The sequence below is a fragment of the Diceros bicornis genome, chromosome 24, assembly GCF_020826845.1.
Source record: "Diceros bicornis minor isolate mBicDic1 chromosome 24, mDicBic1.mat.cur, whole genome shotgun sequence".
NCBI lineage: Eukaryota > Metazoa > Chordata > Mammalia > Perissodactyla > Rhinocerotidae > Diceros > Diceros bicornis.
The window spans coordinates 37,950,096-37,977,181 of NC_080763.1; the positions used below are offsets into that span (position 1 = coordinate 37,950,096).

At 37.2% G+C, this 27,086-nt stretch overlaps 1 protein-coding gene across 1 annotated transcript in view; it reads left to right on the forward strand.

The window, feature by feature from the left end:
* The first annotated feature begins 249 nt into the window (after positions 1 to 249).
* The window catches only part of CPSF2 (cleavage and polyadenylation specific factor 2), a 29,491-nt gene continuing 2,654 nt past the window's right edge, over positions 250 to 27,086 (forward strand). The window contains exons 1-13 of the mRNA XM_058567576.1: positions 250 to 313; positions 5,039 to 5,221; positions 6,612 to 6,771; positions 7,169 to 7,274; positions 8,291 to 8,420; positions 9,894 to 10,009; positions 11,243 to 11,430; positions 12,118 to 12,408; positions 19,960 to 20,060; positions 20,402 to 20,602; positions 23,308 to 23,460; positions 24,907 to 25,132; positions 26,503 to 26,802. Of these exons, the coding sequence (XP_058423559.1) occupies positions 5,073 to 5,221; positions 6,612 to 6,771; positions 7,169 to 7,274; positions 8,291 to 8,420; positions 9,894 to 10,009; positions 11,243 to 11,430; positions 12,118 to 12,408; positions 19,960 to 20,060; positions 20,402 to 20,602; positions 23,308 to 23,460; positions 24,907 to 25,132; positions 26,503 to 26,802 (2,121 nt within the window). The 5' untranslated portion in view covers positions 250 to 313; positions 5,039 to 5,072. The remainder of the gene's footprint in view (positions 314 to 5,038; positions 5,222 to 6,611; positions 6,772 to 7,168; positions 7,275 to 8,290; positions 8,421 to 9,893; positions 10,010 to 11,242; positions 11,431 to 12,117; positions 12,409 to 19,959; positions 20,061 to 20,401; positions 20,603 to 23,307; positions 23,461 to 24,906; positions 25,133 to 26,502; positions 26,803 to 27,086) is intronic.

Consider the following 27,086-nt stretch of genomic DNA (forward strand, 5'->3'; position numbering starts at 1 on the left):
TAACTAATTTGGTTCATTATTATTTATTTTTGTCTTTTGTTATTATCTTTTATTATTTTATTCTTGTTTTATGTAAGCTTAAACTTCCTAAAATTATGGTTTCTTTTTTAAAAAAGGACCATATATTATACTACTTGTTGCTGCTCACAGTGTTCATCTTAGAACAAGACATAGAAGTTAAACACCATAATTAATAACAGAAGTAAATTGTTATACCATGTTCATGAGACCCTTGTTTCTTCACTTTTTAGATTTATAAAGAACTCTTCCTTTGAATTCATGGTGTTTCATCCGATATACGACTGAGATATCAGTAAGTAATGAATATCTAATAAAGATATAGTTTTATTATATTATGAGAAATTGTAATAAAAATATATTTTCATCTGTTGAAATCTGGGTCTGTCTGCAAAAAAATTTAACATGAACTCATTCAGTTCTATCTGCAAGATACTTTTTATTTTCACTTCGTAATCTAAATAAAGACAGTGAGAGTTAAGGTAGATTTCAGTAGAAAAAGAGTTTCTCTTAGGCCATGAATATAATTGTGGTACAGGAAGCTTTCTGGCAGTGAGAATTTCTTAGGTCCTTTCCAAAATTATATTTATAAACATTTTTCATCAAATAGAGAATTAGTATCTTTGTACTTCTCATACCTGACAAATAGGAACATGTTAAGTCAGTATATTTTTAATTTGAACTTGTTTGTTTCAACAACAATTTATTGACCAACCACTATGTGTAAGACGTGCTAATATAGTAAGGATACAAAAATAGATCAAGCCTAGTCCTGCACTCAGAGAGCTCTCCCAAGCAAGGGGAAATGCATGCAAATAGGTAACTGTTAATAGTGTGGTGAGGGCACTAAGCTCAGGTAATACTAGTCATGCTTCATGCATTTATTCAAGAGGCATTTGTTGACCGCCACTCTGTGTCAGGCACTATGGAGGCACTGGAATATAACTGATCCAAATAGACAAGGTCTGTACTTTCATGGAGTCCATATTCTAGTGTAGGGGTTAGGAAGAGAGAAGAGGACGGACAAGGAGAGTAAACACAGACGTTGCCAGAATAGAAAGCAGGAAGTATTTTGAGGGCGTTAGAATGATGTCATAGGCTGTAACTGAGGTGGGGAAGGACGTTAGGGTGGTCAGAAAACTGTGTCTGAGAGAATTAAGTTTGAGGCAGGGAAAATAGACAAACTAGTTAGAGGTCTTGGTGACAGTGGAGATAGAAGGAAATTTGAGAAATAAAATGGAGGCAAAAAATGCAGTACTTACTGATGGATTGGATGTGGGAAGCAAAGGAAGGAATCAAGGACGATGCCATCAGAGATCAGATGATATTTAAAGCTATGGAACTGGGTGAGATTACCTAGAAAGAGAAGAAAAGAAGTCCTGCTGAAAACCATGGCCACATTTAGAGGCTGAAGAGCGAAAGAGGAATTAACAAAGGAGATTGAGGAGTGGCCAGTTAGGTAGAAGGAAAGCCAAGAGAGGGTTGACACAAAAGCAGAGAAAGGAGGGCGTTTCAAGGAGGATGGAGCAGTTCATTTGACTGAATGCTGCTGTGATTTCCAGAGAGTTGAGGCCAGAGAAATGTCCATTGGCCTAAGTTGTATAGAGGTTTGTCAGTGACCTTGGTGAAAGCACTTCTAGGATATCGTGGGGAAAGATGCCAGATTTGGTGGTGTGAATGGGAGGAAAGAAAGTGGAGACATGTTTGTGGGCAAATATTCTGAGAAATGTTGCTGTGAAAGGGGAGCAGAAATGAGGAAGTGGTTGGAGGGATTGTAGGATTAAGAGAGGGTTATTTTAAGTTGGGAAATTCTAGAGTATCTTTGTATGCTAATAGGAATGGTGCATCGATGATACATAGATGATGCAGGGGAAAGAAGGAATGACTGAGGAAGTTCAGTCCTTGAGAAGGTAAATGAGAATGGGATCCAGAGCACACATAGGACACTGGCCTTGGACCAGAGCAGGGCTCTTTATTCCATATAATAGGAGACACAGCAGTGTACACGCAAATAGGTTAGTAGATATGGTATTGGAAGATGAGAAGTGACTGTCTGATTACTTTTATTTTCTAATTGAAGAATGAAGTGAGATTACCAGCTTTGAGTAAGGTGGAGGGGGTGGTACATGATGCTTGAGCAGAGAAGAGATGTGAAATAACAGTCTCAGAGATGGAAAGTCAACCTACTAAGAAAAATCAGATTCATAGGTAGCGCTTAGTGCCTGTTTGAGATCTTTGGTCATGAATTTAAAGAGCAAACAGCACAGTTGTGTGATTGGGTTTTTTCCTTTGGCAGCGTTCAGCTGCTGGAAAAGACAAAGTGAAGGACTGGAGTCAGTTAGGGTTGGGGTTTTGCCACGCTAGTACAGAGAAGGGCTAGGGCATCAAGGTACTTGAGAGTGTTTGCAAAATAATCCTGAGGGATCGTGGATTGATGGCAAGACAAGAATGGAGACAGGAGGGGGTCATGGATAGTGAAAAAGTGGTCAGTGGGTTAGAGATACCAGTGAGGCCAAAGGATTTTTGCAGTGGGAATGCTAGAGTAAGTAAGGTGGTAGTGAGAGGGTGAGGTGCTTGAACGTGAAATTTTGAAAGTGGCATGGCTTATTGGTAGTGATAAGGTCTAGGGTGTAAACGTGATTGTGGGTGGCTGAAGTGAAGTGAAGATTGTTGGAGTTGAGAAAGTCAGGGGACTAAGAAGTCAGTATTGAAGCTCCTGAAAAAAAAAGGCTGAGTCAGGAACTCAAGTCCTCAATGACAGGTCAGATTACTGCATACCAGCGATGATGAGGAAGTGGAGAAGGCTCATAGTGAACTAGCTGGGTAGCGTGAGCTGTGATGGGACTGGAGTATTTGAAGGGGGAAGGAGAAGACATGGTTTGGAAGCTGCAGTGAGGAGCAAGGAACACATACCTCCTGCTTTTGCGGTGCAGTAGTCCCCCCTTATCCAGGGGGATACGTTCCAAGACCCCCAGTGGATGCCTGAAACCGCAGATAGTACCAAACTTTATATATACTATGTTTTTTCCTATACATACATATTTGAGGTGCAGCAGAAAAACTAGGACAAATTTTTTTCCTTCACATTTTCACAGAAGATTCCTTCTTACTGTAGATCTTGGCAACCTCAGCATATGATTTTTTTCTTTCCTTATTAAGTCGAGAACTTGCACATTTTCACTTAAAGGAAGCACTTTATGGCTTCTCTTTGGCATATCCGAATTGGCAGCATCAGTACCCTTGCGCTTTGTGGCCGTTGTTAAGTAAAATGAGGGTTACTTGAACACAAGCACTGTGATACTCCAACAGTCATTCTGATAACTGAATTGGCTACTAAGTAACTAATGGGCGGGTAGCGTATACACACATACAGTGTGGATATGCTGGACAAAGGGATGATTCACGTCCCTGGTGGGCCAGTGTGGGGCAGCATGAGATTTTATCACGCTACTCAGAGATGGCGCACAATTTAAAACTCATGAGTTGTTTATTTCTGAAATTCTTCATGTAATATCTTCAGACTGGCTAACCTCGGGTAACTGAAACCACGGAAAGCAAAACCGTGGATGAGGGGGGACTACTGTACAGGGAGTACAAGAGGAAAAAAAGCCTTCAGAAGGCTGCAGGGGAAACAGTATCATTTGGGAAAAGCCGGGTGTCTGTGAAGGTAAGCAGGTGAAGAAAACCTTCAGAAAGAGGTTGAAGTTAACAGGTGAGTATAATCATAGTTGCAGAGGGCATACTGGAAGGATTTGGGAGGGAGAAGAGGTAGGGGATTGGGTCCAACTAGGAGATGTACACATGAGTGATAATGGAAAACCTAGGAGTCTTGGATTTTTTGGCGTTACTGAGGAGAACAAAGATGGGAGATATGGTGGGATGAGTCTCCTGATAGCCTGTTATGGAAGGTGGGCAGTCACTTTACCTTACTTTGTTGATATGACCTTGGGCGGATGGTGGTAGATCATCAGGTATGCAGTGACCTCTCCTACTTGCATGGTTAGCCAGGAAAGGCTAATTTATTTTAAGTCACTAAGATCTGAAATGTTGCTGTGGAGCTCTGCTTTGCCAATGAATATTTTTATAACTTCTATTTAATAGCACGCAATTCTAGGTCCTAAATCCCAATAGATGTGTTCATGTTATATCTTCTTGAAATATATTAGTAGGCATCCCAACATACATGCCATCAAATAAATGTTGAACACCTATTGTGTGTCAAGTTCTTTTTTAGGAATTGCAAACATAAGATACTATCTCTATTTTTCAGTTTCTCGCATTCTAGTGCAAGGGTTCTTAACATTAAACTTCCTGAAAAGTAAAGTGAATTTCTGAAAAGTATGTGAATTTCTATGTGTATATTTGCCGTTTTTATTTTTGTTTTTGAGGGCTGAGGGGATAAAGAAGAGTCCATAGCTTTTTATCAGATTCTCAAGGGAGTCTGTTTATTTAAGGACCGGTGGTCTAATAGGAGAGAAACACTTCTAAACTAACAATTGTAATGCAATGTAATCACTGCTATCATAGAACAAATAAAGGTGAACAAATTCACCTTGAAAGATGAGTTCATTAATTCGGTATACATTTATTTATTGAGGAACTTGGTGGTCTCTATTCTAGGTAATTTACACATTATTTGAAATCTTCGAGCATCCTTTTTATGTATATATTAATACTTATGTTTTATAGACTGAGATACATGAGTGAGGAAAGGTTTATTAACTTGCCAAGAATCACACAGGAGTAGATTCAATTGTGGGTCTGTCTGATTCCAAAGTCCACTGCTTTTTATTAAACCACACTGGGGAGCCACTGAAGGACTCTTTGTAAACCAGAGTGTGTAAGATCATGTTTGTACCTTGAAACTTAGCAGTGATGGAAATGGGTCTTTAAAATCTTTGCTTTCCATGTTTATGGAAATTCTGTGCACTTAGAAATCTGGTATAATTTCAGTTAATTTGTCTATTATGTATATTAGACAGTGCTTTTATATTTAATTATATTTTTATTTCTTTTGAAGGAAGCTTTTGGATTGTTGTTATTGGACCAAGAAAATGACATCTATTATCAAATTAACCACCCTCTCTGGGGTCCAAGAAGAGTCTGCTCTTTGCTATCTTCTCCAAGTTGATGAGTTTAGATTTTTATTAGACTGTGGCTGGGATGAGCACTTTTCTATGGATATTATAGATTCCCTGAGGAAGTAAGTTACTTCTCATATTTCTAGACTTTTATTAAATCAACTTCTCTTTTCTACACTTAATACCATTTTGATGTTCCACAGTGTTTGCTTTTCTGCTCTTATTTAGTTTGTAGCAAAGACTTAGTTTTACTTATGCCAAAGAGCCAAACAGTGACCATTTTCACTTGTAAAGTTTTGATTGACTTAGAAGCTATGTTTATTGAAATCAGCAAAACTTTAATTGTTACTTGGCTTATGGATCTCAGTAGCGATTTTTGTACCCTAATTTTAGGAAAGAGCAAGATTAAGTTTGTAAGAATTTGGAGAGGAAAAACCTTCCGTGTGAAAGTTCTGCAGTCAGATCACATTAGGATACTTTCTATAGCTTTTTGATGCTAGACTTTGAAAATTGGTTCTCAGAATAATGACCATAAGATACAAAAGGATCCTAATCCACGAAAGAAAAATTCAGTTATGTTTGCAGTATTGTACTAATTATGGAAGGAAAGAGGACTTCGACATTTAAAAAACTTAGAACTTGGGGCCGGCCCGGTGGCGCAAGCGGTTAAGTGCGCGCGCTCCGCTGCGGCGGCCCGGGGTTCGCTGGTTCGGATCCCGGGCGCGCACCGACGCACTGCTTGGTAAGCCATGCTGTGGCGGCGTCCCATATAAAGTGGAGGAAGATATGGAGGAAGATAGGCACGGATGTTAGCCCAGGGCCGTCTTCCTCAGCAAAAAAAAAGGAGGAGGATTGGCAGATGTTAGCTCAGGGCTGATCTCCTCACACAAAAAAAAAAAAAAAAAAAAAAAAAAAAAAAAAAACTTAGAACTTGTAGCATAAAAAATTTTTTTCTAACTAGAAAAACTATTTATTAGTTAAATAAATTAACTATTTATTAGTTAAATAAATTAACTAATTTATTTTGTCAGTGACAGCGTATGCGTCATCGATTAATTGAGGTTTTACTATAATGAGTATCCTGTCAGTCAACATGCTAAAAAGCTGAGGCAAAAATTCATAATAAATATGTGGCCATTTAAATATCCTCCCCCTGAACAATTTGTGAAATTCCAAGCTGAGTTCTTGAACTTAAATAATTATTATACAAGATAGCCATTTGAAATTGGCTTACGTGTGGTGTCTACTGTTTCTCTGTCTTTTTTTTTTTAGTGTGTCTAGACACCATATATTTGTGTGCAACTTATAATTTTAATATTTATGCAGGACAGGGTAGCAATAATTGAAATTCATAGGTATAATTTTAGCTCTTAGTTTTGCTCTGTTACTCCAGCATAGTCTTCAATCCAGAATACTAAGAGGAATCAGAATTGGTGAATTGATTTTGAATATCTTGCCTTTAACCTTAAAAACAAGATTTGAGAAGTAGTCATTTTGATTGTGTTCTCCTAGGCATGTTCATCAGATTGATGCTGTCCTGTTGTCTCACCCTGATCCTCTGCATCTTGGTGCCCTCCCGTATGCTGTTGGAAAGCTGGGTCTGAATTGTGCTATCTACGCAACCATTCCTGTTTATAAAATGGGACAGATGTTCATGTATGATCTCTATCAGGTAACTTAAGCAATTAAAAAAAAATTTTAGGGGCCGGCCCTGTGGCTTAGCAGTTAAGTGCATGCGCTTCGCTACTGGCAGCCCGGGTTCGGATCCTGGGCACACACCAACGCACCGCTTGTCCGGCCGTGCTGAGGTGGCATCCCACATACAGCAACTAGAAGGATGTTTAACTATGACATACAACTATCTACTGGGGCCTTGGGGAGAAAAAGGGAAAAAATGGAGGAGGATTGGCAATAGATGTTAGCTCAGATGTTAGCTCAGTCTTCCTCAGCAAAAAAAGAGGAGGATTGGCATGGATGTTAGCTCAGGGCTGATCTTCCTCCCAAAAAAAAAAAAATTTTACACTCCTGCAGTGATCATTTTTAACCTTTTATTTGTGTTATTCTTTTAGTCTCGACACAATACAGAAGATTTTACACTCTTTACATTAGATGATGTGGATGCAGCCTTTGATAAAATACAACAGTTAAAATTCTCTCAGATTGTGAACTTGAAAGGTAAAAGATGTTTCCAGTAGTAAATAATTGGACTAATGGGGTTTAACTTACTGAAAAGTACAAGGGGAATTTGTAGTAAAAATTATAGGCACTATGGTCTGAAGAATAAATAATTAGCATTTTCTGATATGGAGCTCTGAAATTCTCCTAAGTCATTTGGATTTTAAATTCTAGACCAGATACTAACAAAATGTTAACACTTAGGCCTTTTCACATTTAACTTGAGAAGGACTTATTTAGTGTTTATACTGTATAATGCACAAAAGTAATGTGGCCAGATCTTCCTTGTAGGAGCTCACAATTAGGTTGAGGAGATAAAGTAGCTCAGATGACTAAATATAGTGATTGAAGTAAATGATGTGCATTGGTAAGCACAAAGTAGAAAATGACTGAATTCTAGAATTGGACGTTAAGAAATTTATTATTTAATTAGGCTGGGAAGTCATATATTAAGTGTGTATTATATCATCTATAGAGATAATATTATTAAAGATTTTCATAGATATGAACCCCGGCATTGAAAAACTGGTGCAACAATGGATTCTGAAGATGTCGCCAGGAAGTAACAGTGGTCTCAACAGTTTTGCTTGTACTTAATTTTTCCATAGGATAAATTCTTTACCCTGAGATTTGAACTGTTGTTTTGTCAGTTTAGAGGTTAGCGAAAATGGAAACACTTGATAATTATATGTACAATATAAATATTAAAATTTATTAGTCCATATTAGGTAATTTAATAGTGTACTAGCTTTTAAGTCCAATCACTAGCCTTCTGTTTATAAGCACAAATATGTCTGCAAGAATGCATAATAAAATGATAAGAGTGCTTGCCTCCAGTGAGGGAACGGAGTCACTAGGGGACGGGAGAATGAGACTTGCATTTCACTGAATGCCTTTTTACTTTTTAATTTTATATCATTGCATATATTACCTATTAAAAAATAGCTTACAAGTAAATAACTTTTCTTTAGGGTTGTAAAAGAAATCTGAGTGTTGTCATTATCTTGTTGACATAGGTAAAGGACATGGCTTGTCTATCACACCTCTGCCAGCTGGTCATATGATAGGTGGAACAATATGGAAAATAGTCAAAGATGGAGAAGAAGAAATTGTTTATGCAGTTGACTTCAACCACAAGAGGGAGATGTAGGTATATCATGACAAAAGCTAATGGAAATGCAATTGCTGTTATTTCATTCTTTGGAGGGAAAATTAGAAACAAAGCAATTTTTTTAACCAGAAATATTGAGCAATTTAAAAGCATCAAATAGTGAATATTTTCAAAATTACATAATTATTTGCATTGTAAGGGAAAAAGTTTGCTATCAGAGATAAAAGATATTAAAATTTATGTGTAAGTATCCATTCTATAAAACAGATCTCTCCCTGGAGATGTTGCAAAGGAGATTGCTTTTTGTACATCAAATTATATTTTATATGCTCTTGATCTGCTATTTAAAGGAACTTTGTGGATTTTTTTTTTTTTGTAAAGTTAGTAATTACCATCTAATATAACTGTTTTTAAAGCCAGACCTCCTTTAAAAGGGGACACAGTAGTATAATTTTAAATACTTCATTTTGTACTCACAGCCTTACACTATAAAATTGTTTTGGTGTTTAGTCTAATACAGTCTTCTTTTGTTATTTCTGTAGATTAAGTTCATAGCTATTTTGTATTAGAGTACAGTAGCCTCAAGATCTTTTGTGTCTTATATTAAGAAATATTTAAGACTAATAAATTGAATTTTAGGCTCTTGTAATCACAGATTAATGAGGAAAGGATGGATATTGGAGTAAGTGGTATTCAACCATTTTGGGAAAAAAGTCAGTTTGTGTCTTTTTTAACCATATAACGAAATGAATTTCAGGTGGATTAGAGTTAAATAGAAAATGAAACAGTGTTGGTAAGTCTGATCTCTGATTTGGAAAAGACTTTGTAAGCATAAAGGCAATGGACCATGTTATTGAGTTGGTCAGTGTTTCTGGTTGAACCTTTCTGGAAAAGGGAGAGCTTCCTGGAAAAGGTTAAACCTTTCTAGAAAGCCATTTAGCAATAGAGTATATTCCAGTAAATACATTTCTAGGAATGTGTCCTAAGGAAACAATCAGAAATGCAATTGAAGCTTTTTGCAAAAATATTCTTTGAGAGATTATTCATAATGGCAAAAAAAGTAACCTAAATATCAATAAAGGGAAATGATCAAATAAATATAGTACAGACATAATAGAAAGTTTTTACAATTTTTAAAAATTAGATTTAGAAAAAAATTTTAATGTCATGGATTAAAAACCAGGATATAGAACTGAGTATATAGGAGAATATATGGGAAATCACCTTTGTAAAATACATACATATAACTATGCAGAGAAAAATTTATTTATGTGCTTAGAAGGATGTACACTAAAATATATCGATTAGCTCTGAGTGATGATACTCTGGAAGATCTTAATTTTCCTCTATACTTTTTCGAATTTACCAGATTTTCTTATTAATAAACATGTATATTTTTATAGGTAGAGGAGGAAAAAAATCTTATAAAAGAAGCTTAATTTTTAGGTAAGATAAACTTGTTTATTTGAAGTGATATAAAATATTCCTCTTCTTCAACTGTGTTATAGCCACTTGAATGGATGTTCCCTGGAAATGCTAAGCAGACCCTCGCTACTTATCACAGATTCATTTAATGCTACGTACGTGCAGCCTAGGAGAAAACAGAGAGATGAGCAACTTCTGAGTACGTATTCCATAATGTCCTTTTTAAAGAGCTGTGGAAGTGCGTGGTAATTAGTGTTTATTCTGTGTAACACTTGGTCAGAAGAGATTTGCTAACTCTATTATTTTTGAAAAAATATGTGACCCTATCAATATTTTGTACAAAAAGATACTTTAGTTGGTTTGAATTTAACTTGTGTGGGATAGGTATCAAGATTGGCTTCTCCCTGCCATTCATCACATAGCTAGCTCTCCCTGGTGCTCAATGCTGTGTGTCTAGGGAACACCAAAATATATAAAGATCTCGTATAAATCAATTAGAAAAACATATACACTAAGAGAAAAATGAGCAAAGGAGATAAATGAGGGTGCAAATGGTCCTTTGATTTTGGTGATGGCTGTTTTACACTGTAATCTAGAAGTCTTGGTTCTAAAGAGGTGCCTCTGGGCCATCCCTGGTTGCTTCTGCTTTGATTTGAGCTGCTTTCTCTTATTATTCCCTTTTTATAAGGTAGATGGAATTTCAACAGGGAAAATTGGATTCCACTTATAAACGTCTTTGAGACCACTGCCTCTGTCTATCCATTTAAAAAGTATAACTTGTATTCTGTGTTGCACTAACTTTAAGAAGGTCTTCAATTCTTGGGGTTTTTTTTGTTAGTTTTTGCTGGAGTTTGGTTTTACCAAATATTTCTAAGCAGACTTTCATCTAGAGCAAGGAAATCTATTTATAAAGATACTTTTATTGGAAGAGGGAATATGATCTATATTTTATTCTACAGGAGTACATACATACAAAACATGCATTATAAATATAAAGTGTATTGTGTGTGTATGTAAATTTGGGAATTATTTATACCAAAGTTCACTGAGGGGACAGGTGAGACCAGGGTGACCTGGAAATCCCAGGCTGGTTGCATTTGACCTAGTCACCCAATTTTCCCAGTGTACTATATAAATACCATTTTCTATGTGTGCTATGATGTGAAAAGGGTTAAGAACTACTGATTTGTAATTTTTCAGTGAAAAAAATTGGGAGTTAATGGCATTGTTTTTCACTCCTATGAAGATGTATTGACAGAATAAAAAGTAGTTATAATAACCTGAATGAAATTCTTTTATTTTGTCCCTGACATAGTAATTGCTTATTTATAAATTATGATCTTTATAGTAAAAACAGGGAGATAAAGTTATCTTTAATTTTGTAGCAAAATATTATTATGTTCTATAGGGATTTTACATTCTTGTTTTCTAGCAAATGTCCTGGAAACACTTCGAGGTGATGGAAATGTATTAATAGCAGTGGACACTGCAGGCAGAGTTTTGGAACTTGCTCAACTTCTTGATCAAATTTGGAGAACTAAGGATGCAGGATTGGGTGTTTACTCATTGGCACTCCTAAATAACGTCAGTTATAATGTGGTAGAGTTTTCTAAGTCCCAGGTTTGTTTTCATGTTAATCATTTGTAATAAAGAAGTTTGCTACAGTGATTGAGCGTATGGAAAACAATGTCTTAATTGCCCTTTGGATTTTATTATTCTGTTGAAGAGGTTGATAATAATAATAATAATAGCTAAAAATTAACCACTTACTGTTGTGTGCTTTACATACACTATTTCATTTAATCTATATAGTATATAATACTTATATACTATGAAGTAGTTTCTATTTTTGTCCTCATTTTACAGATTGGGTGAGTTGCTTCACCTCTAAGCCTTAGTATCCCAATCCATGAAATGGGGACAAAAATAGAACCTACCTCATAGGCTATAAATGTTAGAATTCATTTTTCCCTTCCTTTTGAGTAAACTCTTTCCCTTGAAATAGCAATCTCTGCGGTAAGATGTTCATTTAGAAACTTATACACTACCTTCTCAATAAGATTTAAGGTGACTTGTAACTGAAACATAATGCAAACTTGGATTTTAGGGGTGAACGTTGGGGTGGGAGGATCTAATGGAGAACAGAAGCAGAAAAAAGCTGCTTGTCAAAATGGTGCAAATTTAAGCAGCCGATGGGGGGAAAAGACTTACAACAAGATAGAACTTGGACTCCTTGACTGTTGTAGAATACACTGAGGTTATAATATAGTATTTTCTAATTACTGTCGTCTTTTCCCCTTATATTAGGTAGAATGGATGAGTGATAAATTGATGAGATGTTTTGAAGACAAAAGAAATAATCCATTTCAGTTTCGCCATCTCTCTTTGTGTCATGGTCTTTCTGACTTGGCTCGAGTACCTAGTCCTAAAGTGGTACTTGCCAGCCAACCTGACCTGGAATGTGGATTTTCAAGGGATCTCTTTATTCAGTGGTGTCAGGACCCTAAAAACTCAATCATTCTAACTTACAGAACTACTCCTGGGACTTTAGCACGTTTCCTAATTGATAATCCTTCTGAAAAAATTACAGAAATAGAGGTAAGTACTTGTATGTGAACTATCTTAAAACTATTTGGGGGATACATTATGCATGATGTTTATAAAAATCAGTGACCAAAAATAAAACTTGAAATTGTTTCAGGATTTTTATTAGAGTAATAGTAGAGAGCCTTTAATAGCACAAATTTCAGAGCTCCTTAATTGGAAATTCTCGTTTTTGAACCCGTCCGTGGTACCCTCGGGAACCATGTCCAGAGGGTATACATATACACTGTATTGTCAATCTCTCTTTGAAATATTCCTTTCACATCCTTTCCTTAATTGAAATCTGGCTCTTTCCTAGTGATACTCTTTTTCCTGTAGCCCTGTCAAGTGGAAGCTCTTTTTTTCTCTTTCACACTTCATGTACCTTGGGTGAGGTAAGCATCCTTGTTGTGTTTTTTTTTAAAGATTTTATTTATTTATTTTTCCCCCAACGCCCCAGTAGATAGTTGTCTGTCATAGCTGCACATCCTTCTAGTTGCTGTATGTGGGACGCGGCCTCAGCTTGGCCGGAGAAGCGGTGCGTCGGTGCGATCCCGGGATCCGAATCCGGGCCGCCAGGAGCGGAGCGTGTGCACTTAACCGCTAAGCCACGGGGCCGGCCCAGCATCCTTGTTCTTTATTGCAGCTTTCAAGCCGTTTCTCTTTCCTCTGTAGTTCGTGCCACCAGACTTGACAATACTCTGACCCCTCCTTGTTTCTGGTACTTGCTGATCTCTTGGTCATTCTCTGTCATTCATGGGTGACTTTAGACCCTGATTTACAGTCTTCCTGTCCACTTACACTTAGGACTCCATTCTTGATGACATTAGCATCCATATCTATGATCTATCCAATTCCTTGGCCCTCAGTTCCTTGACACCCTGTTTCTTTTTTTTTTTTTGTGAGGAAGACCAGCCCTGAGCTAACATCCAATGCCAGTCCTCCTCTTTTTGCTGAGGAAGATTGGCCCTGGGCTGACATCCGTGCCCATCTTCCTCTACTTTATATGCGACGCCGCCACAGCGTGGTTTGTCAAGTGGTGCGTTGGTGCACGCTCAGGATCCGAACCTGCGAACCCCGGGCCGCCGATGTGGAGTGCATGCACGTAACCGCTGCACACTGGGCGGCCCCAACACCTTATTTCTTAATGATCTTTTCCTCCACTTCACCTCAGCCATCCATTCCCACGATTATGCTGTGCACTCCTGTGGTCACACCTTTAACCTTTTTAGGATTAAACAATCTCCAGGTCTCTACCTCAAGCATCCCACTGTGATCCTACAGCTGACTTTCTCTATTACTCCCATGCCAACAGGTCTTTGGTCCCATTGGGACTGTCGATTCATGAACCTCACCACTTTTACTATCCATCATCCCTCCATCTTCGAGTCGGTGGTCCATCATTATTTTGCATACGCTTTTAGCTCTCTTACTCTCTTTGTGTTTATAATACTCACCTGGCAGAGCCTTGACTCTAAACCATTTGCTTAGTCTGTGCCTATACCCAAGCGGCTTTATGTTACTGAAGTTCAACACACTACTGTGTGGACAGGTTTCCCTTCACATGCATGATCTCACATCTCAGAATGGCACCCAATCAGCATCAACACTGTAGGATATTCCTTTTCCCACTCTCTAGTAAGAAAATTTCATACCTTCTTTCTGCTCAAGTGTCCTACAACTGAATCTCAGCCCTCACCCAGAGCACGTGACCTTGTTTCAAACTTAATTGAGAAGTAGAAGCAGTCAGACAGGAATTCCCTTACTTCTCACCGCTAAATATCCTAATCTACTTCTGCATCTGCATTTGCTGCCTTATCTCCTGTTATAGAACCAAGACAATTAGCCAAATGACCAGTATGCCAAAAGATCATTTTGCTTAATAGCCAACTCATCAAGTCTATCAATTTTCCAAAACTAGTATCATTAACTGTAAGGTTTATAGCAATTAAGAATGGGTTGGTTAATAACTGCCAGAATTGTGCAAAGTTTTAGATGACTGCTTTTCATTTTGCCTTCATAGCAGCCATTTTAAGGAAGTTGCAGTTTGTTGAAAGCTGAGTGGTAAGGGTATCTTAGCCTTATAACTCTGCTTAAGACAAGCATAACAAAAGTAACTAAAATCTGATATGCATGCATTGTGAATACAGAATTGTTGAGGAAGGATTCAGAGCAAGCATACCAAAGTAAAATACTGTCCTTTGGGTTATTTAACAGCTTAGAAATACAAAATTAAAAGAACTCAAAAATATTTGAAACAGTTTGATGAGATAGGAAATACTGAATTTGAAAATATTAATTACTGGAAATTTAATTAAGGCTGATATGCCATTTGAGGAATTAACAAAAGATTATTAAAAGTGGTTTAAGGTTGAAAAAAAGAAAATGACATTCAGAAGCTTTCCAAAGAAATCAGAAGCAGCTGAAACTTGAAACGTTAGGTTTTTGATTTTTAATAACTAGTTGTTATGCTCAGGATACTTTCCCCTCTCACCTTGTTAGGAATATTTCTTCTGTAGTTATCCCTTCTCCATTATCTATCAGTTTTTCCCTCTGCTTGGTCACATCCAAAATAATTTTTACTGTTCCTTCTCCCCCCACTCCCAGACTTGCTCTTTGCTGGGTCTTCCTCATCTCAGAGCATAGCAGCACTTTCCACATATTTACTCTAGCCAAAAATCTCGAAATTTTTAAAATGTTCATTGAAATATAGTATATACTGAAAAGTGTGCATATTGTAAGTGTACAGCGTGATGAATTTTCACAAATTGCATACACCTATCTAGTCTCTACCCAGGTCAAGAAATAGAATATTACCAGTACCCCAGATGCCCCTTCCTGATCCTCCCTGTCCCTGCCGAGGGTAACCACTATCCTGACTTCTAATGCACAGTTATAAAAACTTATTTTTAATTCCTTACTTTTCTCTCAGCACCCGTATCTAGTCCAGCAACAGGTTTTGTTGACTCGACCTCCAGATATATCCTAAATCTCTCTACTTTTTTCCAGCTCCGCTGCCATCATCCTAGCCCAAGCTAAGTGGTCTTGCCTGGACTGTGCAGTGTTTTCCTAACTGGTTTTTCTGCTTTTACTTTTTTTATTCTCTCAATCTTTTCTTCTCATAGCAGCCAAAGACAGCTCTCTCTGTCTCTGTCTCTCTCTATTGTGGTAAAAACCACATAACAAAATTTACTTCCTTAACCATTTTTAAGGGTATGGTACAGTAGTGTTAACTTATGAACAGCATTGTACAACCGATCTCTAGAACTTTTATCTTGCAAAACTGAAACTCTATGCACTGAACAGCCCCCAAAGGCATGTTTTAAACATTCATTGTTTCATGTCACTCCCTTGCTTAAACCCTCCAATGGCTTCCTTCTGCTCTTTGAATAAATTCCAAACTCCTTACCCAGGCTTTCAGGATCCCACATGATCTGATCTCCACCCACCTTTCAGATCTTATCTCATTCCACTTTCTCTATGCTCTACACTGTGTCAGGATCTTTGCACTAGCTGTTCCTTCTGCCTATAATGTTCTTTCCCAGCTTTGCACGTGGCTGGCTCCTTGTCATTCAAGTCTCAGTTTAAGGGTCACCTCCTCAGGTAAGCCTTTAATCTAAAATAACTTCTCAGGTAGCTGCCAGCCCATCCTCTTAATTTGATTATTTTTCCTAGCCCTCATCACCGTCTGATATTTTCCTTGTTTGTTGTCTTCCTCTTCCTACTACCAACTAGACTACAAGTTCCATGAGAAAAGAGATCTCCTTATTTTACATCCCTAGCACCCAGAACAGTGCCTGATACGTTGAAGGTCCTCAATAAATGTATTGGTTGAGTTCGTGAATGACTAAATGAGTGAATATGTAATAAACCAGGTTTCTGAGCATGTGAGACAAGAGTTTACTGTGTATGATATTTTTTCACCTACGTTTATCGCTTTCCTGAATCCAGTCTTACTCATTTAAAAAGAGCAAAGACAGTAATTGAATAAAGATGAATAAATTGGAGCAGATTTGATTAGGAAAAGGAATAACTTGGAGGTAATACAATGAAGGAGTAGGAAGAAAAGTATCGTAGGGTGATTATTCTAGAAATCTGTTTCTGAGTATAGTCATTAATTTTAGATATCGCAAATGAAAAATAAGATGGAGAGTAAAATTTATGATAGCAACAGGCATAAACTAAATCATGGGGTAAATTTTCTGTTAGAACTTATTTGTGGGTAAGACAGGCATCTGTATAAGTTGCTAACTGTAAAATAAGGAAAATAATGACGCTTTTCTAAATGAAAGTTATTTTCAAGTAAGCAACTAGGCAAATGTTGAATGCCAGATGTAAAATGTAAATCACTCAGTCATCCTGTACAGGAGAATCACTTGATTTTGGTTTAATTTGTTTTTTTGTTACTTCTTATTTTGAAAAAATTTCAAAGTTAACAGAAAAGTTGTAAAAAATAGTATACCCAGATTCCCCAGTTGTCAACATTTTACTGGATTTGTCTTATCACTTCTTTACATACACATAGATACAATATTAGATGTTTTTTTCTGAACTATTTGAAAGTAAGTGCAGATATTCCATCATTACCTGTAAACACAGCAGTGTGTATTACCTAAAAACAGGGACACTCTCCTGCAAACCAGAGTACATCCACTGAAATAAGGAAACAAGCACTGATACTGGACGACTGTCATCCGCTGACCCCATTCGATTTTGCCGGGTTACCCCAACAACGTCCTTTATAATTTCCCTTTCCCTTTTTGTTCAGGATCCCATTCGGGATTACACATCGCATTTAGTTGTCATGACTGTTGACATTTTTGAAGCATGTATGTTCTGTATTTTTTTCCTATTCACATACAGATATCTGTATGATTTTTTTAAAAAAGAAATGGGACCAAATTATCCACATATTCTTGAACAGTAGAAGTAGAGACAGATTCACATTATGTAGTACTTGCTTTGTTATAAACATTCAGATGTTTTTGAATGAATGAATGCTTTTTAGTAATTTTATAATACATGGTATATACGTACTGTGATTATTGAATCCAGTGGTTCTCAAAAGTGTGATGTGAGGACCCCTTGGGGGGGTCCTTGAGACCCCTTCAGGGAGTCCACAAAGTCAAAGCTATTTTTCATAATAACACTAAGATGTTATTTGCCTTGTCACGGTGCCTACATTTATATTGAATAAAAGCAGTGGTGGGTAAAGTGCTGGTGCCTTAGCATAAATCAAGGCAGTGACACCAGACTGTACAAGTAGGCACTGCATTTTTCATCACCACACACTTGTAGGTCCAAAAAATAGGTCAGTTTCACTTAAGAATGTCCTTGATGAAGCAGTAAAGGTTATTTTATTGAATCCTTCTAGTAAAAAGTTTTTTAATAAACTGGGTGACAAGATGGAAGTAGGCATAAAGCACTTGTGTAGCATACTAAAGCGTGATGTTTGTCTCGAAGAAAGCCACTTGTATAATTGAGTTGTGAGTTAAGCAACTTTTTTCTTGTAACACTATTTTTACTTGATATAATAACATGGTTATTCAGACTTGGATATTTGGCAGATATTTTCCAAAAATGAATAAATTGAGCTTGTCACTCTGAGGAAGACAATTGATAGCATTTGTTGCTTAAATCTGATAAAATTCAAACTTTCAAGTGAAAATTAGAATTTTGGAAAACTTAAAAGTCTTTGCTAATGAGATTGGTGTTGATATTTGCAAATATGATTTTTAAAATATTGTCAACATTTGTAGGATGTGTATAACTTGGTGAACCAGTATTTTCCAAATAACTAATCCATGTAGTTACAAAATAATACACAAATAAAAGATCCATTCAAAGTGCAAGATAAATCAATAAATTTTAATATAATGGTACAAAAAGTTATTGGTATGGTTTCAGATTCCATATTACAACTAACCTTTAAGAAACTACCACTTTTTGAGTTTTAATGTAATATCAAAGGAGGATATTCATGAAAGCCTATTTAAATATTTTTCCCTTTTCCAACTATACATTTGTGTGAGGCTGCATATTCATATACTTTAACCAAAACAACGTATTGCAAGAGATTGAATGCAGAAGGAGACGTGAGAATCCAGCTGTTTTCTATTGAGCTAGACATTAAATGGCAAAAATGTAAAATAATGCCATAGTTCCCACTAATTTCTTTTTTGCTTTTGGAAAATATAATTATCTTTTGTAAAAATATGTTAATGTTAACATGTAATGGTTTTATTATTTTTTAGTGAACAGATAAATATTTTTAAAATTTTTCAGTTTCAATTTCGGATATGGTAAGTGTTAATAATGTAACCTACAAAAAACAAAAACTCTTTGGAGTTTTCAGTAATTTTTAAGTGTCTCAGGCAATCCTGAGATCAAAAAGTTTGAAACCTACTGATCTAATCATTGATGGATTTTAAAGTTGTGTCCAATTTTTGACTATTATAAACATTGCTGCAATGTACTTTTTTTCTCACATTTGTGTGATTGTTTCAGTAGGATAAATTCCTAGAAGTAGAAATGCTGTGTCAGATGACAAGCGCATTTTTATATTTAGATGTTGGCAAATTGCCTTCTAACGTAGTTGCAGTCATTTTCCCATAGATAGTGGATGAAGGTACATACCGTTTCCATGTATAGTAATTACCATTGCCAATCTCATAAATTAAAAGATGGTATTACATTTTTTATTACATTTAAAAAATTCTGCATTTTTAAAAAATCATTAGTGAAATTAGACACTTTTCATAGCTATTATTTATTTTTCTTATTTTGTAAATTGCTTATATGGGTATTTTGTCCTTTTTTATTTCTTAACTGATTTGGAAGACCTCTTAGGAAAAAGTAGCTTTTTTGTGAGGGCTGCATGTAGGGCTGCAAGTAATTTTCTCAGTTTCTTTTAATTTTATGAGATTTAAAATGTCAAAGAGATGTTTTTTTTCATGTTGCCATATTTATTCATTTTTTTCTTTATGGCTTTTGGGTTTTATATCATGTGTAGGCCTCAACTACTCCAAATTATAAAAATATTTTCTGGGGGCCGGCCCTGTGGCTGAGTGGTTAAACTTCCGTGTGCTCTGCTTCGCCAGCCCCAGTTCGCAGGTTCGGAGCCCAGGTGCAGACCTACTCCGCTCATCAGCCATGCTGTGGCGATGTCCTACATACTAAATAGAGGAAGACTGGTACAGATGTTAGCTCAAGGCTAATCTTCCTCAAGCAAAAAAAGAGGAAGATTAGCAATGGATGTTAGCTCAGGGCAAATCTTCCTCAGCAAAAAAAACAAAAACAAAAACAAAAAACTTTCTGTATTTTCTTTTCCTGATTGGTGCATTTTAACCAATTTGATTTAAATTAAACCCATCCTGGAAATGTGATAGCTAAATTTTAGTACTGATCTACATAGGATCTGTAATTGCATGTAATGGAAACTTGAATAATTTCAGAGGAAAATTTAGTTAAAGATACTGAATCAATTTAGAGATGTGATATATCTCACACCCCACTGCCTTAACCCCCTAATATTGATGTTTCCTTTCGTCTGCTATTTTTCTTTAGTTGAGGAAACGTGTGAAGCTTGAAGGGAAAGAACTTGAAGAGTATTTGGAAAAAGAGAAACTAAAGAAAGAAGCTGCTAAAAAACTTGAGCAGTCAAAAGAGTGAGTTATTTTCAGACAGATTAAAAGTTTATATATATAATTTGAGAAGAACTTGTTTCTGACAAAAACTTTTAATTGAAAATGTTTAAATTTTCTTTAGATTCCATTACTTTTGTTACATCTTTCAAGTGCTGCTAGAATGCCACATTTTTTCAGTGCTAATATTAGTATGTATTTATTTAAATGGCAGTTAATGCTATGTTTGATAAAATATGAATCCAATAATATTGATTATTATTATATTATGTTATCATTGAATTAATTCAATAATAATTTTCTAAATATTAATTCAAAAATTTGGGGGGACTTTATAACCTTTATCTATTCCAAAATCTTCTTAGGGCAGATATAGATTCCAGTGACGAGAGTGACGTTGAGGAAGATATTGACCAGCCGTCGGCTCATAAGACTAAGCACGACCTGATGATGAAAGGTGAAGGTAGTCGGAAAGGAAGTTTCTTCAAACAGGCCAAAAAGTCTTATCCAATGTTTCCCGCCCCAGAAGAAAGAATTAAATGGGATGAATATGGAGAAATTATCAAGTATGTGAGCAACACCAGCTTTCTTTCTTACAGATTAGAGGTACCAACTGTGTTATCATTTGAGCTCAATGCATTTGGTCTTTCTGGTCATCAGGTACTTGTTAGTTTCTGTGTACCTTACCCTGAAAGATACAGGCGACTTGTAGTTTGAAATGCAAAAATAGAAAGGTTGAGGAACATCTAGAGAACTAATATTAAAGGAAAACTGGTAGTTTTATTACTTAGGTATGTGAAACATTTAAAAAGATGATCAAGACTTTTTTTTCCCATTTAAGAAGAGAGATAAGGACTATGCATTGGAGAAAGCCATAGGATAGGAAGGATTTTTTTTTTTTTGTGAGGAAGATTGGCCCTGAGCTAACATCTGCCAATCCTCCTCCTTTTTGCTGAGGAAGACTGGCCCTGGGCTAACATCCACGCCCATCTTCCTCCACTTTATATGGGGCGCCGCCACAGCATGGCCTGACAAGTGGTGCATCGGTGCACACCCAAGATCCGAACCGGCGAACCCCGGGCCGCCGCAGCGGAGTGCATGCACTTAACCACTTGCGCCACCGGGCCGGCCCCAGGAAGGATTTTTGATGGATGGTGACTGTGTTAAGTTTGGGAAATGGGTTATATCTCAAATAGTGTTGCACACATGTTTTAGTTACAAGAGGAATACGAGATAGCATGAGTGGAGCCATTGAAAATCTATACCCGCTATCAGAAAAACAACTGAAATCACATGTTCTGATTACAGAGTTGAAAATGCTGCTATCCTGTGTAAAGATCTTTCAGGATTACTGTTGTTTTCAAATGCGTTAGCACAATGCACAATGTCTTTCACGATCTGCTTTCTCTCTGCTTTCTGTTATGTTTCTGTATATTTCTGTTATGTCAGTGTGTGTTCTCCACTCTGGTGGTACCAGCCTTCTAACTGGTACTTTCCTTCTGCTTGGCATTTTCATGTCATGCCCTTGCCCCCGTTTTTCCTTCAGCCTTGTTCTACCTTCCAATCTCAAGCTTCCAGGCTGCTGAATCCGGCCTCACAAACTACTGGAAACCTTTCCTGTTTCTTCATTGCCACCCCAACACAGTTAGGTCCCTCCCTTGTACTTTCTTTGTACTTCCATAATGCTTCTTTTTTTTTTCCCCCCAAGGAAGATTGGCTCTGAGCTAAAATCTATTGCCAATCTTCCTCTTTTTCCTTGAGGAGGATTTGCCCTGAGCTAACATCTGTTGCCAGTCTTCCTCTATTTTGTATGTGAGCCACCGCCACAGCATGGGCACTGGTGAGTGGTGTAGGTCCATGCCTGGGAACCAAACCCAGGCCGCCAAAGCAGAGCGCACGGAACTTAACCACTAGGCCATCAGGGCTGGCTCCCATGATGCTGTCTTGAGCATATAGTGGTCTTAGGTCATTCTTGGATTTAATTAGGAAAATTCCACTGTCTACTTGGCCCTCTAAAATAGTAGGGAGAAACAATAATCTAAATAGCGTTGGTGAGTTTGTTTACCATTCCACTTAATTAGTAGCCAATCTGTTTAGCATATGGACAGTGTTCTCTACCTTCAATTTCCTTATCTAAAAAATGGAATAAGAATTAAATGAGGTTGTGTTTTTAAGGCACTTAACATAGAACCTGACTCACAGTAAATGCACTTTACGTGGTTGCTACTGCTATTGTTAATATGTGGATTATAGTTGGGGATATTGGACTCCAGGGGCTGAGAAGCTGCTGCAGCAGTCTAGGTGTTGGGTAACAGAGGCCTGGATTCTCAGAGAGGAGTCTGAGTGGATTTGGGGATGAGGCATAGACAATTGTAGGAGGTTAGAGAGAACGTTTTTAAAAGTTTGTTAGTTTTAACATACAATTCTCTCTGATACTGGAAGTAAAAATGGGAAGATAGATGCGTCAATAGTTTGTTGAAATAAAGTTGAAGGCTTTTGAGGGAGCTAATGGTTTTGTAACTCAATCTTCTTGGTAATGTGCGAATGGAGAGTCATCTGCTTTCTTTGGGGAGGGATGGAATAACTGGGGGTCTTTAAGGAAATCAAAGGAGGTCTTGGATTTATAAGAATTGGGAGTTGGCAAGGGAAACCACAGAAATTGAGAAAAAAGACTGAAACAAATGCAGGGCCAGGTTGTTACAGTACTTATGATAGCTCCTAAGATCTTCTAATGATCTGTCCTGGGCCTTTCCCTAGTCAACATGATGTGTTTTAAAGAGCACTCCTGGGGCCAGCCAGGTGGCATAGCGGTTAAGTGTGCATGCTCCGCTGTGCGGCCCGGCGTTCGCTGGTTCGGATCCCGGGCGGACATCCACGGACCACTTGTCAAGCCTTGCTGTGGCAGCGTCCCATATAAAATAGAGGACGATGGGCAAGGATGTTAGCCCAGGGCCAGTCTTCCTCAGCAAAAAGAGGAGGATTGGCATCAGATGTTAGCTCAGGGCTAATCTTCCTCACAAAAAAATAAAATAAATAAATAAATAAAAAACTTAAAAAAATAAAGAGCACTCCTTAATGGTCATGAAGAATATAATATATGCAGTCATCTGATAAATGATATTATGAAGTGGCATTGGCTTTGGATCAAATGTATATTTAAGTCTTGAGATATGTGAGAAGTCTAAAAATTATGCCATCTACTAGTTAGTTATATAAATTATATAATTTTAGCTTGCTTATTACTATTTCTAATTAGACATTTATTATTTAGACCAGAGGATTTCTTAGTGCCGGAACTTCAAGCTACTGAAGAAGAAAAAAGCAAATTAGAATCTGGCTTGACAAATGGAGATGAACCCATGGATCAGGATTTATCTGATGTTCCTACTAAGTGTATTTCTACGACAGAGTCCATTGAAATAAAGTAAGTGCTTTCATGGCATTTTGAATAGATTACAAGATAAACTTTCAAGCACTTGAGTTATATAATTTATATTTCTCAAAAGTGAAATATCTGAATATTTTCTAGTAAGTTTGCGATCTTAAAATTTAATTTCTTTTTTCATGCAAAGACTGGTCAAGTATGGTGGTATTTTCTCTTCATTAATGATATTTGAATTCCAAAGTAATTGAATTGGTGGTGAGGAGGGGGTTAAATATTAAATTATACTTCAATTTATATGAAGAAACATTCTTTCTGGCCTTTTTAGTATATCTAGTAGGAGGTAAACTTGTGCAATTCACAAGTTTCATTTTTCGAAGTGCTTGCTTCATAAAATATACTCCTTGACTTAAACATCTCTAGTGCCCTAATGTCTTTAAAATACTATTGTGATCTGAAGTAGTTAAGAAACCTGTTTTTTTCTTTTCTACTTGGTGCAGTTAATGACACCAGTAAATCATCTTTTTGGAATTAAGTCATTAGAGAGCAAAGTGGCTTATTTGTCCAGTGATATCATTTACTGTATATTCCTGAGTATGGCTAATATCTAAATGATGCATATTAACAGCATCACAACATTCTTTCCAGAATGGCTGCACAAGTTTGTTTTCACTAGCAGAGCAGGAGGCTTCCTGCATCCCCATTTCCTCACCAGCATTTGATCCTATCTAACTCTTTAATGTTTTCTAGTCTAATAGCTATAAAGTAATGTATCAGTACTGTTTAAATTTGTTTTATTCTGATTATTAGTGAGTTTGGTTATCTCTTCAAATGCTTGTTACCTTTTCTGTTTTTTCTTCTATAAGCCCATGTTTATGTCCTTCATGCATTTTTCTCTAGGGGTTGCTGCCTTTTTGTTACTGATTTGCAGGAGTTCATTGTATATTCTGGATATTATCCCTGGTTGGTTTTGGACAATGCAAATATCCCCTCCCATTCTATTATTTGTTTATAAGAGTTGTCCATGGTCTACTTTGTTTAAAAAAAATCTTTTATTTTGATGTAAAGAAATAAATTTTGATGTAATGAAATAATAAAGTATTTTACGTTATGGTTTTTGGGGTTTTCTTATATAAAGAAGTCTTTCTTTGTCCCTAGTCACAAAGGTAATTCTTATGTTTTATTCTATTAAATTTGAAGCTTCACATTTCTCTTTTATGGCTTCAGCTCACCTGCTGTTATATGTGGCATTAGGTCAGGATCCAGTTTTACTTTTTCTTATATATAGTGAGTGATTTTTTCTAATAATACCTATTAAATGATACATAATCCCCCCAATACATATTAACAATATAACACGTGTATTCCTTAAATCCTTATTTTATATATATGTATGCATTTCTTTCCTGATGTTAAAAGCCATTAAAAACCTAGTTTTAGAATTAACTTATCAGAAAAGTAAGCTTGAATAATTATGTCTAATTACAGAGCCAGGGTTACTTACATAGACTATGAAGGACGCTCTGATGGGGATTCCATTAAAAAGATCATTAATCAGATGAAACCACGACAGTTGATCATTGTCCATGGACCACCAGAGGCCAGTCAAGATCTCGCAGAGTGCTGCCGTGCATTTGGTGGGAAAGATATTAAAGTGTACATGCCAAAGCTACATGAAACAGTTGATGCCACTAGTGAAACTCACATCTACCAGGTAAGTATGCTGGCCACATAGAAGTAAGTACTTTTTGTTGCAAATTGGGGCAGATACATTAGGAATACAGTAGTGAGTAAGACAGACATGGTCCCCTGCTGTAGCAGACTTTATAGTCTGTGGGGCTTGTAAGAATGAAATAGCACTTATCACACTGTTATACCTCTGATAGAGAAAGGACAGGATGTTATGAGAGTATATATAAAGAGGGAGACCCAACCCAAATTTGGAGGTTTAGAAAAGATTTCCCAGAGGAAGTGATAACTAGGCTGGATCCTGACGGATGTTTAGATTGGGTTGTCAGGGTGGTATATAGAGTGGGAAAGAGGGAGAAAGAGTGTTCCAGGCAGAGGGAACAACATTTGCAAAAGTGCAGAGGTGAGGTGAATGGTGAGTGTTTAAGAATTCAGAAGTTTTCAGAAGTTCACAGATGTCAAGGTTCTATTCCTAATCAAAAAAAACAGGGACAGGGGGCCGGCCCGGTGGCGCAAGCGGTTAAGTGCGCGCGCTCCGCTGCGGCGGCCCGGGGTTCGCTGGTTCGGATCCCGGGCGCGCACCGACGCACTGCTTGGCAAGCCATGCTGTGGCGGCGTCCCATATAGAATGGAGGAAGATGGGCACAGATGTTAGCCCAGGGCCGTCTTCCTCAGCAAAAAAAAAAGAGGAGGATTGGCGGATGTTAGCACAGGGCTGATCTCCTCACAAAAAAAAAAAAAAAACAAAAAAAACGGGGACAGGTACAGAAAACAGGAATAGCACAGGGAAGAGGGTGATTAATCTCCTCTGCTGGTGGGAGATGGTGTCAGTTAAGGCAGAAGTGATGTCCATATTTGTTTGAAAAAATGGATTGGAATTCACCAGGCAGAAAAGTCATTCTGGGCAGAACAAGAGGAAGCAGCATTCCAAGAATATGGAGGTGTGAAACTGCATGGTATGTTGAGGAATCCATAAGCAGTTCAGTACTCCTGAAGGAGCATCAAGTACTGGAGGATGAGGCTTCTCCACGGCTCTCAACCTCTGCTGCATATGAGACATCTGGAGAGCTTTGGGGGAGTCAAGTGGACTCACATTCTGGTCTTGGTCTCACCAGTAATATTAGAATCACTGAAGGTGGAGCTCTGGCCCTTTTTTTTTTGATCCCAATGTGCAGTCAGGATTAAGAGCCTTTAGTTTGGAAAGTAGACAGGGACCCTAATGATCTTACAGGTCGTTAGGTCGTTACTGGTCACGGTGAAGATCAGACAAGTGAAAGATTTTCAAATTTTAATACACATTACCAGAGTTGAAAATGATAATAATAGGTTATATTTAATTGTTAATTTATACTCTGTGGGTTTTATTTCTCTCCCTCTCCTTTGCATCATATCTAGGTGAGATTGAAAGACTCACTTGTTAGTTCCCTTCAGTTTTGTAAGGCAAAAGATGCCGAATTAGCTTGGATAGATGGTGTCTTAGACATGAGAGTTTCCAAAGTGGACACAGGAGTTATTTTAGAAGAAGGAGAACTGAAGGATGATGGAGAAGACTCAGAAATGCAAGTGGACGCTCCTTCAGATTCCAGCGTCATAGCACAGCAGAAGGCCATGAAAAGTCTGTTTGGAGATGATGAGAAAGAAACAGGTGAAGAAAGTGAGATCATTCCAACTTTGGAACCCTTACCACCTCATGAGGTAAAAAAAGCACCTGCTGCTTCTGTCTCTTCTCTAATTGTCGTCCTTAATTTCCCTATTATGTTTTCAACCATTTAAAATATGTGTCACGTGTAGACTGATTCTTGCGTTTTTATTTTTATTTATTTTTTTATTTTATTTTTGTGAGGAAGATCGGCCCTGAGCTAATGTCTGCCAATCCTCCTCTTTTTTTGCTGAGGAAGACTGGCCCTGGGCTAACATCCGTGCCCATCTTCCTCCACTTTATATGGGACGATGCCACAGCATGGCTTGACAAGCAGTGT